Source organism: Mugil cephalus, chromosome 7, assembly GCF_022458985.1.
Source record: "Mugil cephalus isolate CIBA_MC_2020 chromosome 7, CIBA_Mcephalus_1.1, whole genome shotgun sequence".
NCBI lineage: Eukaryota > Metazoa > Chordata > Actinopteri > Mugiliformes > Mugilidae > Mugil > Mugil cephalus.
The window spans coordinates 26,089,379-26,103,145 of NC_061776.1; the positions used below are offsets into that span (position 1 = coordinate 26,089,379).

At 40.2% G+C, this 13,767-nt stretch overlaps 1 protein-coding gene and 1 non-coding gene across 2 annotated transcripts; both read right to left on the bottom strand.

Moving 5' to 3' along the window:
- Nucleotides 1-435: 435 nt before the first annotated feature.
- trnaq-cug lies at nt 436-507 on the bottom strand. The gene has a single exon. It is a non-coding gene; the product is annotated as a tRNA-Gln (tRNA).
- Nucleotides 508-1,016: 509 nt separating this feature from the next.
- On the bottom strand, nt 1,017-13,089 carry bpnt2 (3'(2'), 5'-bisphosphate nucleotidase 2). Its single transcript, XM_047589258.1, has 8 exons — nt 12,454-13,089; nt 9,877-9,949; nt 9,482-9,628; nt 8,997-9,156; nt 6,494-6,589; nt 6,145-6,306; nt 4,938-5,072; nt 1,017-4,595 (listed from the first exon to the last, which is right to left on the bottom strand). The coding sequence occupies exons 1-8, from the start codon at nt 12,570-12,572 to the stop codon at nt 4,453-4,455; spliced, it is 1,035 nt and encodes a 344-aa protein (XP_047445214.1). The 5' UTR covers nt 12,573-13,089; the 3' UTR covers nt 1,017-4,452.
- Between the last annotated feature and the right edge of the window lie 678 nt (nt 13,090-13,767).

Genomic DNA, 13,767 nt, shown 5'->3' on the forward strand with positions numbered 1-13,767 from the left:
CAAGGGTTTGGGACTGAACAACTGTGTAGCCTTAAGTGAACCACTAATCAGTGAGGCTAACCAGAAACAAAGGCTTTGAGTGTAAAGATAGGACTTTACCCTGTTCCAGAGTGATGGTGCATCAGGGTAAGAAGAGAGGCAAACGAATGCCCCCATCATATTTGGCAAGTGTAGTACTACCATTTGGCGTTTTGGAGTCATTGGGACATCTAACATGGAAGCTGTTGAGAAAACTATTAAAAGGTAATAATTATGTTTTTTCCATGAAGCGTAATAATAATAATATTAAAATGAAGAAACCCTTTAATACAACACCAAGAATTGTTATCTTTTTGTCCAGTGTAATTGTACAATCTAGAGGGCTTGTACCTATTCTATTTGCTTAGTTACATCCAGGTGGCTCCTTTATTTGGGTAGACAGTGTATTATAATGTAAGGTCCCACCGAGATTTGAACTCGGATCGCTGGATTCAGAGTCCAGAGTGCTAACCATTACACCATGGAACCTGGACAATAAGGTACCGTCAGTTGCAGTTTAGGAAATCTTACGATGAACTGTCATTTACAATGGTTTCAGCTATTTACTGAAGGTCATGGGGACACCGTGGATCTGTGGTTAGCACTGATGCCTCCCAGCAAGGAGTGTGTTTTCTTTCCTTGATGCATGCCAATAATTTGATCCTTCTCAAACAGAGATGGACATGTCCCACCAGGAGGAGGCCTTGGGCTCGCCCCAGGACACAATGGAGGGATTATGTCTCCTGTCTGGCCTGGAAACGCCTGGGGTTTCCTCCTGAGGAGCTAGTGGATGTGGCCAGGGAGAGTAAGTAAATATGTAAGTAAAAGACAGCATTTTAAGTGTTTTGTTCTATGTCATTGTTTTTCTTGCCACTTTGTTTGCATGTTAGTACAGGTTTTTAATCAGAGCCAATTTCTTGACTTTATATTTACACAAGGATATCTTGTAAAGTCCCCTCCCATGCCCGCTGCAATAAGACCAGAGCAAACACAGGCCATACAATCATGCACAGGATGTTTTATTGGAGAAGCAGGATGAGTGACTCACACAGTAGCTGAACAAGAACCTGACAATCCAACAGAACAACCTCACCTTTTATTTACCCATCCTGGCACATAAGTTATTTTCCTGTCCACTTTCTTTTCCCCCCTGAAGCCTGTGCCATCTCACCTCCAAACTGAGAGCCTGAGTCTGTTCTTACTGTCCATACACACTAGTTAGAGGCAGATTCTGTAGAGTGGTAATTTTAACCACATAACTAGTTTTACCTCTGTGTAGTATTACCTAATTATTACAGTGAAATAACATTTTTCTTTAAGAACAGAAGACATAACTGAAAATGGTTACTGAAGTAGTTTTCACTTAACTTTGTACAAAATACAATTTGCATCTGTCAGTTCTCATTTATTTAGGTCAAATGTTTTGCTTTATTTCAATACAAATTTCAGTTACACGTCCAAACCACCACCAAGTTAAGCCGGCTCTTGAATCATTGGCAGGAGCAGTGATATAACGATGTCCCTAAGGACCGTAACCATGCAGAAGATGGGTACAAAGGGGCCTATAGCACGTAAACACTGGTTAAAATGTGTTTTAGTTTTGTTCTCGAGTTGATCTAGACTGAGGAGTGTGTTCATTCATTGAAATTATTGGTTAGCATTAGCTAACTGCACTTACTCTATCTAAACCCAGAACAGGAGTTTCTGACAGGTGCTGGACATTGGGATTTACTGAGGTGGCTGTATTGGCAGCACTGTGCTAAATGCTCAAGGTCCAAGGACTGAGTGGCAGTTTGGTTGGAGATCTGGGAGGGCTATTCCAGAGAGCAGATATTGGCTTCTAAGCCTAATTCCACACACCAACATTTTTCACATTTTCACACTTTTCACAGCTTTGGTATCCTCAACTGAAGCTGACACAGGTGAAACACAGCTGTCACAGTTCCCTCTGCAGCCACGCAGAGCTTCATGAAACCCTCTCTTACACTCTTTACTGATCTGGAAAATCTTTGGAGTTCACCTTTAATCATTATCATTTACTCCAACTGACATGACAGTTTATTTTGTACAATGCGAGCAGCAGAGACCAACGGATAAGGATGTGTAAACATTCCCGCACCCGCTCATGTGATGTTCACATCATTGCAATGCTTTCACTATTGCAGAAGTACCCTTAGCATATACACACTGTCACCATGGCAAACTCATTTGACAGTTTTTTGTGCAGATGAAGGGCACTCATAAAACAGAACCTGGCACACAAAAGCCCAAACGTACCAGTGTAACAGCTCACCCTTAGAGACATAATGCCAGTTTCCATTTTAATGTCCACAGCCCTCTACCCAGACCTGCTAAAAGCTTCCATTAGTCATTAGCTATGTCCTCAGCCTGTGGGAAATCATGTAGTTGTTATGGTAATTTTATGTTTACAGTGCACTCTGACATACTTTCACTGCTGAATCTGTATTTTATACAATGTTTGCTCCAGTTCAGTTTCTGCCAACATCTGGTCTCATGGGCTGATGATTTCTATGTACTCACTCAGTTTGTGACCTGATCTAAATGATATATTACTTTAAAGCCGTCTCCTGCTCCGTTCTCAGCAGTGAACCTCTCCACGTACACCTGTTACACAGCTGTTCTTCTTCTACAACTACACAGGCAACTTTTGGTGTGTCCTCAATCCTTATCAAATAACAATCTCCATAACAGTAGTGTCAAAGGTCGCACAAAGATGGCAGAGATAAACTGAACGTAAACAGGTCACTTGGGAGTGTATCTTCTTAAAGACACTGACATGAGTTTGTATTTTACTGGCATTTTTCCCACAATCAAACATTATTTGACAGCAACAGAAAAATCCACCGTATCACTTTAGAGGTGTCAGTGCAGGCTGGCACAGTTATGGCAAACAGTACAGAAAGACCTACAGGAGTAAAGGTTCACCGAGATGTTTTCAGTGTTAGAGGATCGAATGTTGATCAAAGTTGAAAACCATGCATATAGTTCAAACAGAACTGCTATCAGGGTGTCATCACTTAACTCACCAAGAGAATGAAAACCATTATTCAGGAGCAGAAATGCTTTGGGAATGGGGAGGAGGTTATTTTAATTCCAGATTTGTCAAATACAAATCCTTGGGAATATTCATCTTTTTGTAATCCAGGTGACACGTCTCCACTGAAACACAAATGTTTGTTTTCTTTTCTAACGGGTTTTAAAATGATGAATGAGACTGTACATATAGGATTCATTCACTGATCTCAGAAGAGGTGAGACCACCCTGTCGTTCAGTCTGGAGTCTGGTACCACAATAACCTGAAGTCATTCCCTGCTCTTAAATCACAAAGAAACCCAAAAATCCATCCCACATGGGCAACCACCACATTTGTACTGGAAAGGAGGTGACGCTGTAAAGTCCCAGGCTGGAAACCTGCTTATGATTTCAATCACTGTGACTTTTCACTGTAATGTAACACCAGTAAGGAGATTTACTCAGTGCTAAGGAACATAGTCACAGGATGCTTTGAAAAGATGGGGGCGAAATATTTCCCTGTTTGATGAAAACAGTACTCACTTAATTTTGAAGTGAAATAAAATGAATGCAACGTTCTTTAAAATAGAAGAGCTAGGTCCAACCCACAGTTTGACACGTCCACATCTCAGGTGTCAGAAAGGTCAACAGGCAAGAACAGAAGTTTACTCTACTTAGAGACAGTAGTCATTATCAGTCCAAAGCTGAAATCCCCTGAATGAGTTGGTGTGTTGGTGAAGAGTTGGTCTGATGATGCGATGCGATCAGGTGGCTAGTAACTTATATTGCAGTGATAATTTAAGCCCTGGAGACTTTCTACACAGTCTCAAATAAAGATGGATGGTCTACTGATGAACTGAGATGAAGTCATCTTGACGTTTCTGCTACCATGCCTCTCTGCAACACTCGGTGTCACTGATTCTTTTGTTTCATATCATATAAGAAATGGGAGACTAAGGATGGTTCACTACTGAGTTCAGCATTGTGCTTCTTGGTTTAATATTTCACATTATGGCCATGATCCTGTCCTCCGACAGTGAAGGCCGCTGTTGTCCAGAGTTTGCTACGACCATTAGTGTGAATGCCAGAGAAGAGGAAGATGTACCGTTTGTCCAAGCTGCAAAATGTGTACGCGTGTATCGGAGTGTGTATTCAGAGCCATTGTGCCAGTCATTGCAGTTTTCAGTGGCAGCTGTGTTGGATCCACAGTCCTGCTCAGAGGCCTATGCAGGTGATAATGACTCCTACCGATCAGGATGACAGATGTTTGGTGTCCCACGATGATGAACCCGTGCAGGTCTGATTATTTACAGCCCACTGTCAGTTACAGAAAAAAGCTGGCACACGCCACCCTTGCCACAACCACATCAAACTCCCCAATGGCTCTGTGTTTGTGTCTTTCATTGCTTGGTGAGGTCCTTGGTTGGCAGTCTCTCCAGTAAGGCCTTATGATCCAAACCCACGGTGGCCACCAGTCCTCCTTTGTTGACGGGTGTTCCACTGTAGTCAATGTCCTCTCCCTTTAGAGTCGTCATGTGGCCTCCTACAGACACATCATAAATAAAGACACTTTGTTAAAAATAGAACAATACAACTGAATGAAATATTTAATGATGATTAATGATGTTTGATGATGTGTGGAGAATTCTGCATTTGTCTTTATCCTTGTTACTGGCCTGAAACGGAGGCACAGCTCAGATGGGTGCTTAACACAAATTAATTACTCAGCTTTTCAACTTTAAATGTGACTGGTGCAGAAATGTAATTAGGTCAAGCACACTGAAATGCATACCAGGAAATAAAGCGTGACTTTCCAAAAGGGGTTTAAACATGAGGAAAACCAGAATTTTAAACTAAGAGAGGGAAACGGAACAATGAAAATCACCCATTGCGTTCAGTAGTGCTGCACCAGCGCAGATGTCCCATTTCTTAATATAGGTGGTGTGGACGTAAACATCTGCCTGCTCCACAGAGTCTGCATCGGTTGAAGGCATCTCCAAAAGTGACAGTACCTTATATCCTGAGAGAGAAACACACATACAAAATTAGAGCGCAGATGATATGACTGGTTGCCTCTCAAAAAAACGTACAGACTTCCTTGCTGCCTGTTGAAGAGGTTGTTACATATCAAATTCATTGGCACAGCACCGCCTTATTATTAGCTGTAATAATGCTTTGCTGAAGTCCCTCTTTTGTTCTATATTAAGACATAACCCCCATTCAATGTATCTATACACTCTATACCGTGTAAGTCCTCTGAAAAAGTCTCCTTTCATCCTACTAAGAGAATTTATTTTTACTTCAATTTACTAAGGTCCTGTATCTTCACATTCTCAGTTAGCTCACTCTGTGCTACTCATCCTGTCTGTTTCGCCTAATTTGTCTTATCTGTTCTTATAAAGTGACCTTGGGTGTGTAGAAGGCGTTATACAACTCTAGTTTAATTAATTCATCAATTATCATTATTATTATTAAATAAAATCACAGGAGATTCAGTGTAATTGAGTGTTTTTATTTTAATTTAAATTTCTAGCGACTGTAAAAGTCCTCGATAATGCAATGCACCGTATGTCTTGGCTCTGTCTTATAGAGCCACTGGACTGCTGACGCTGCACATACAAAGACACACACAAACACAAAAAGTGCACAGCATGGTCAAGCTAGTAGGACTCTTTTACAAAGATGCTGGCGTACTTTCTCTTTCCTAGGAAAATGATGACTTAATTTTCTCAAAACTCATGCAAAAAAGTCACCAAGTCACAAACATAAATGTAAAATGTAAGAATGTAGATAAATTCATTACAGGTTTGTGAATTTAAACATATTTAGAAAACTCTCATTACACTTCAGCAACTATGATAATGGTTATACTTAAACACGACTCTACTTAACATTTTGGGCTCTCACAATTCCAGTCTCATTTTAGGAGACTATAATATACATCAGGCATAACATTATGACCACTGACAGGAGAAGTAAAAGACATTGACCATCTTGTGACAATTCAATGTTCACTACAAGTGCTGTAATAATTTCTACTTATAAATGATGTTGTGATGCCACAGTGACACAAATGTAAGAAGAACACTCACCTGCTCCACCTGCTGCTATGATTTTTGTGTTGTTTCCAAGAGCCTCCCGGATATAAGTTTTAACTTCTCCAGCATGGGAACGTGATACAATCACTTTTGCAGGGTTGACGCTGTAGGAAGACCGGGCCCGCATATTTGATGCCTGACCTACAAACGCCCAGGCTGGAGGTCGAGGCAAAGACGGAGGCAAAATAAAGAAAGAGGAAAGACATTTAATGTGTATTATTTTGATAACCAACACCTGACAAAAACATGACATCACGGTTCAGGATACGTGGAAAGCAAAGACTTTATATGTACATATAAAATTCAAGTAAAGTGATTGACTAGTGGAAGCACATGAACATACCAGTGAATCCAGTGAATGGCTGGTGTATGACCCCAATCAGTGGTTTACCACCTACAGCCACACACACCATAGTGGTCACATACTGCACCAGGTTCTCTGTGGAGACGGAGATGAGCAAATAAGACAATATTGTGACTGTGTGTGGTTAATCCTGATCAGTAATACTTAACACTACATGTTGAGAGGAATTTGGTTGTGCATCACTAAGGTAAACTAGACTTAAGAAGTGCTTGCAAGGACACATCCTGATCCTGGTTAGTCTATTAAACGGGGTCTGTGTTCCTAAAGATTCCGAGAATCCTCAGAGAGCTCCTAACTTAGCCCAAGAATTCCTAGCAAGGATTCTTAGTTCAGGAGTGACTCCAGAACTTCATCAGAGCAAGGAATGGACAGAAACTCTGATCTTGTTGAGGAGGTGTGGTTGACCCTGTTTCTAGGTATGAGTCATCATTTCAAAAGGTTGGTTGGTTGGTTGATCCTAAAAGCTAGATAAAAATACACAATACGCCAAATCAGACTTAATCATGGAATCTAATCTCTACCAAGACTGTGTTATTATAAATAAGATTTTACATAAAAAGAAAATCTGTTAAACAAATAGTAAGCTATACATTAAAATTATCCTACAAAACGTGTGTAAACTCAGGCCCACTAACACAGTTTTCACATGCGAGTAGTTCTATTTATTTACTTCCATTCATTTACATTACTGGTCATTTTTGCTCTTCATCCATTTGTTGTCAATGAGGGTGAAATGGCTCAGCTTTCAACTAATGTTATACCTTACTCTATCCAGTTGTATAACAGCTCACCTTTTTGTAACAACTAAGCTACAATCACTAGACAGTTTCCCTTGTGGATCATTAAAGTCTGTCTAAGTCAAAGTCTAACTCTGAGGGGAGATTCAGAAAATCTGAACACAAAATTTGGCCACTAGGAGCAACTCTTTGTGTTAAGAATCCTTAGGAAGGTTCACGTCAGCAAGGAAAGTCTCAAACGGTGAGCACCTGTGGCCCTAGTCGGACCTAGTTGTCTTTCAGCAACTTTGATTTGCCAGCAGAATGAGTCTGCCAGAAAGCTTTCTATGACTGCGTGGTCAGTTTGGAGAACCAACCCCCAAAGTGACAAACATAAAGAACATGAAAAGCACACAGGAGGCTCTTCTAGTTTTACACCTTCATCTTATCTGAACAATCATAAACACATAAATATTTCACAACAACATAGATGATGATCCAGAGAGGGACTGGCTCTATATGACTATCTGTAACTCTTCCTAGCCTCCCAGGCTAATATTAGCTCGCCTGCTTTCCCTTTTTGAATAATGGACTACTGGCACCTGCTTGTCTGAAGAGTTATATACTTTCACTCAAGTGCAGACAGAGGACAGGCTGTAGTCTTCGGTATTCAAGTGCAACGTCTTGGTCCAGTCAAGCGATGGTTTAATGATGTGAGGCATCACAATCAGCCTTTGTTGCAGCTAGTTTTTTCATGTCAGTGTGGTGTGTCTGTACAGCTGCCACAATACGTTGGTTCCAAACCACCAGACTACAAACTGAACTGATCAACATTTGCTACTGCAAACTATGAAAATATACACATGCAATTATTGTTTGAGGTACTAAATGTAATGCAACTTTGAAAAATGCTCATTACAATTTCTCAGCAAAGAGTCAATGACCAAGAACAAGAACATTCAGTTCAATCACATAAAACACAGAAAAACTAAAACAAATAAGTAAATAATGCTTATGATTTTTTTTCCAATAACCTTAGTAATCTGCTAATTACACGAATAGAATATATTGGTCTTTATTTTTCTTCACCGCTCCTTAGTCCTTCACTACTACTAAGTCAGCACATCCTGTGTTCTTAGTTAATTTTGCCATCTGTGAGTACAAGGGTTACGGTGTTATGCTTTTAAAACAATAACCTGTTAATAGATAACCGTCCCTCCAACGAGACGTCTTGGTTCAGGTTTCATTGCGTTTCATGCCGCACCACTACCTGCAGCAACACAACACTCCTGTGTTTTTATCACAGAGGGTTGACTTCAGTCTGTGAATATGACTAAAACAAAAAAAAAAAAACACTGAGAGCTTGGGCTTTATCCCTCTGAAAAGCCAGGAGAGGTTGAATGTGTATTGTTGTTATTATACCCAAATATCTGTCTTGTCTTATTTTCCTTTAGCCTAAAAACCAGTGGTGCATGTCTAATACAATGGCACAAAGGCCAGCAGAGTAAGCTGTAGCTGTACTGGGCTGATTAACTGGACAGAACAGACAGACACACAACTCTAAAACTTCCTTAACCAATTATGCTTTGTTAAATTTGAAAGCTTGACACTTTACAAATAACCCTATACTCAGTGTGCTTTTATCTATGAAGACAAATCTGCTTTTTTTTTCTAACCACAAAGAGTGTCTTACTGACAGCTGAACACAATGTTCCCCAATATGTCATGAACACACTCAGATGGCTGAACTTCAGCAACATGCATACCTGTGTATTCTTGTGTTGCATCCAGAGGGTCAATCCACACAGTGATGCTCTCAGGAGAAATGTCCTTGCCTCCCTCAATCTTGTCCAGTATGTCAGCTGGAATGTCGCGGCTCCAGGCTATTTCTTTATCCACCATGTTGTCATGTTCCTCACTGAACACCTGTAACCAAACATGTGAAGAAAGAATTATTTGTGCTCTGACTCAAATCTTAATGAAACAACGTCAGTGACATTTTTTGGGGGGTCCACTCTTAATGTCACTGAGCTTTGATTTTGTCTTTTTTTGGCTTGTTTTTTAGTTCAAGATCCTTTATAGTTTCCGTCTGAACTCTCAGGACAGTGCAACTGGTTATGGCTGAGATCTTTCACCTATAAAACTCATAATGTCACTGGAGATTCTGTAAGAGATGTAAACTGATTCCCAAAAGGTACAAAATGGCAGCTAGAATAAAAGAAGCCTATAGAGCTGCAGTGGCTGTGCTCACCGTGACATCAGGGAACGTGTTCCTTAGTAGATTAAACATCTTTCTATGAGACTGCAGGTCGCCCATTGTCAGAAGCTCATTGGCTCCCTCCTTTGTCTTTCCCTTTGTTTTCTCCTTCAGTCCGTTTTCATCACGCACCTTCTTCACCTGATGAGGAAAAAATGAAATTGTTCGACCAGCTGAAACAGTCTAATGTCTTTTATGATTTGATCACAACAGTGTTGACTTCATATTGCCTCATACTCAATTTATCTTATATTACACATTTTAATTAAAGAAAAATATTTGATACATCAAAACATGTAGTATGTAGTAATGTAGGTTGTTATAGTGAATCACTTCATAACTATTCTCACATTCCTTTGTTAAATTGAGTAAAACTGGCTATGTCTTACCTCTTTGCCTCCTAGTACTGCAGCTTCCACAGAGACAGCCAGCAGGTCCCTCAGATCCACCTTTCTCTTCAGTCTGCACAACATCACAGAATAAGGATTCATTAGCCTCTGGTCAACAGAGCTCTAACCAATATTCACTGAAAACCTGGGGAAACTATCAGAGCCTCAATAGCTTTTGGGCAGGAATGAGAAGATTTAGACATTTTCCCTGTTATCTGTGCTCATAGTATCTTCACTAAATGTGTTGTGACACACAATTACAAAGATGCAGTGTTTTCTCACACGTGAAACCCAAACAATGGTAATTCTTTCAGATTAGAAGAGGAGCTTATGCAGTTAATATTGTATTATTTTTTTTTAAACCTCCCCATTTTTATTTAATACAACATTTCCTCTGCATAAATACAGGCGCTCTTCCAAAAGTGGAAATTTTAAAAATCAATTGTAGTCAGCAGCAGTGTGAACAAATACAAATACTCGACATTATGGCTCACTAGGTAAAAAAGCACTATATAAATACCAGTAATTTACCATTAAAGCACACCTGCTCTTACATAAGCAGAGTTTTGCCTCATTCATTCAGAAAAAAAGGCATACACACAAAAATATGATTCCAAATGATCACCTGAAAAGAAAACCCTGCAGTAAGTGATGTCGGTTTATTAGTAATGAAAGTCAAGAAAAAATACACTATTCTTGTAGTCCTTAACTTACTTACTAAAAAATCCAAACAAGGATGAATACATGCATATGAATGAGAACACTGTGTTGGATTCTTTCACCAAAAAATCGCATTGAAAAAGAGTTTAGATATGTATTAGCAGAATAATCACCACTGTTTTTATTTACCTTTATTACCAAAGATTTTTCTTTCGTCGCTTCACCATTTGCATTATGAAATTACAACGTAAATGGTTTAATATGAGTAGATAAATATAATAAAACGTGATTTTAGTGAGTGAGACTAAAATATGCACCATATCTCCAAGTCACGATGCACACGCAACAAACAGACATCTTTTTGTGGCTCTAACGCAGCTGTAGGCAAGAATTAGAAAAAGCCGCTGTTACAGTATTCTACTGCGCACCATTACGTCTTTTTATTTGCAAACAGAGTGTACAACTAAGATAAGATCTCAACTGACGGTTCAGGAGACGCATTCTAATGTAAGGCGTGTACACAGGTAATTCAAGTTGGCTGCTCACAGACATTGTCCAAGACACTGCAAGGGTAAAGTGGACCTAAGTGAGCCTTTACATTCTTGCCATAAGAGTTAATAACAACTGCTAAAGAGTCAAGAACAATTTCATGAAATGTTTTACATGCTTGCAGGATTGTTCAAGCTGCAGCGAGGCTAGCTCCAGCGGATTGTATAACATTTTTTTCTTAACTTGTGTCCCAAGGTGTGACCACAAATGTTTTAAGTTCTTAGACTATCATCATGATGCAGCACCATTATGCAAGATTGTGACAAGTGGAACAACAAATCGAACTACACTAGAATCAGGAAACTAAAAGAAGTATTCCTTTTTTAAAAGGAAGGGTTGTCAAGGGTCGTGTGGGGTGTCTAAGCGATGGACGGGATGGGGAGGAGTATAAAGGACTGGTGGACAGATTTGCAGGGTTGGGCGGAAGGAATCGCCTGCTGCTTAACGTGGACGAGACCAAAAAGACGGTGACTGACTTCAGAAGGAAGGGAACAGCTCCTCTGCCCCTCAGCATCCTCGGTAGGGATGTAGAGGTGGTGGACCACAGTGACCTAAGACAACAGACTGAACTGGAAGACTAACAGTACAGCTGTGTACAAGAAGGCCTGCAGCAGACTCTACTTCCTGAGGAAGCTGAGATCCTTCAACGTGTGCAGTAAGATGCTGGAGATCTTCTACCAGTCTGCTGTGGCCAGCACCCTTTTCTCTGATCTGGTCTGCTGGGGAACAGCATTGCAGCCAGTGTTGCCAACAGACTGAATAAACTGATCAGGAAGGCTGGCTGTGTCATTGGCTGCACACAGGAAACTTTTGAGGTGGTGGTGGAGAGGAGGACACTTAACAAACTGTCATCAATCATGGATAATCCTGACCACCCTCTCCACCAGATGATAGACAGACAACAGAGCTCTTCCAACTCTGTTGTCTCAAAGAACGCTACAGGAAATCTTTTCCTGCCTCAATCCATAAGTCTGTTTAATTCCTCATCTGTACGTGACAGATAGCACATTATTTCTTTTTCCTTTTGTATTCACTTATTTAAATTCATTTACTTTTATAATTCTTGTAAATATTGTGTATAGTATATTGTGTTTTCCTGTTATATAGTATGTGTGCTGTTGAGTGCCTGTATATTGTTGCTGCAACTTTGAAATTTTCCAGTTTGGGAAGAATAAAGCATCCTTCCATCCATCCATCCATCCATCACAGGTACCGTACGAAGTTCTCTCTTCTAACTGACTAGTTTAAAAGTTTTTTGAGGCATTATCTTGAAGTTTTAGTTCCGGACATCAATCTAAGTTCTATTCTCTCAGTTATTCTCATGCCAAAAGATACCAGCATATACCAGTCCTGACATAGGACTCTTACCTGAAAGAAGCAATGCGGTTGGAGATGACCCCAGCATACAGGTGGTAGAGGACACTGACTCCAAGAAGGCAGAACACCGCCACCCCGAGCGGTGACAGCCGAATTCCCATCGGTGCCATGACGTCGAGAAGACTGACTAGTTTGTGAGTTTTTTTAGACAGAAAATAGAACCGAAGAGCACAGAAGTAGCGAGGGTGCACCTTGACAGGGTGATAGAATAAAGCTGACGTGGCTGTCTCCGCTGCCGAAACGTTACCGTGCTGCTTTACACCTGGAGTGCGAGCCAAGACGCAGTTAAACAGAAGCTGTCAAACAACACACCCACAGACATTAGCCAGTTGCGATCAGTCGGTTCTCCGTTTAGCGTCGCCCGACGTCTGCGTGACAAAACTCATCGAACGAGCCTCTGTCGTTTCTGTTTGCAACGACATTCCGTTACTGGAACGCCTCCACTGCTCTTTACTCTCGTTGTGAACTGGTTGAGACGAGCCAAGTGTTCAGTGGTGTCGACGGCAGAGCAGAACAATCGCATCCTCTGTTCATTCTTCCACTCTACGTAGTACGTACACAACGCAGAGGTCAGAGCTGCTCCCTTCACTTCCGGGTTATCACTGTCGTCGTCATCAGCTTCGGCAGCTCATTTCCGGGTAAGACTTAATCGTGAACAGCATAGAGCAGGCTGTGTGCATCATTGACAGTATTGACAGTAGTACTAGGTGTGCATGCATGCGTGTGTGTGTCTATACATATATATATGCAGGCAGAGTCTGGTATATATATATATATATATATATATATATATATATATATATATATATATATATATACATATATGTGTGTGTGTATATATATATATATATATGTATGTGTGTATATATGTATATATATATATATATATATATATATATATATATATATGTATATATATATATATAATGCTGGTCACAAGAACTATTGTAGCGTAATATATTATTAAGAGTGCAAATAGTGCAAAGTATTACATTACTGCAAATGGAAACTGTTCACTAAACTTACATAGCCAGTAACAATTTAAAAGACAGCTTACAATCAAATTCATTAATCCATCAATGGGGTGTAGTTTACCTGTTTGGCCTATTGGTCAAAATGTTTCCTCCCAAGAGGTTGGTTGCAGATGGGGCCTAGTCCTTCAGGAGTCCTCCATTGGCTCTTTGGTCTTAGAGGAGGTCAGTTTTCCAGTTTTCAAATGCCAAAAGGATGAGACAACAAAAGGATGGCGGTTAACAAATCTGTTGTGACAGTTATAGAACTGGTGTTCGCTAACTATATAACTGA

What these genes read in the sequence shown, in the direction of transcription:
- bpnt2 (XM_047589258.1), bottom strand. Translation starts at nt 12,572, where the DNA reads ATGGCACCGATGGGAATTCGGCTGTCACCGCTCGGGGTGGCGGTGTTC. An exon ending in TGCAACACAAGAATACACAG is followed by an intron (nt 6,590 to 8,996) that starts GTATGCATGTTG and finishes CCGTCTCCACAG; the next exon opens with AGAACCTGGTGCAGTATGTG. An exon ending in CATAGCAGCAGGTGGAGCAG is followed by an intron (nt 5,073 to 6,144) that starts GTGAGTGTTCTT and finishes TTTCTCTCTCAG; the next exon opens with GATATAAGGTACTGTCACTT.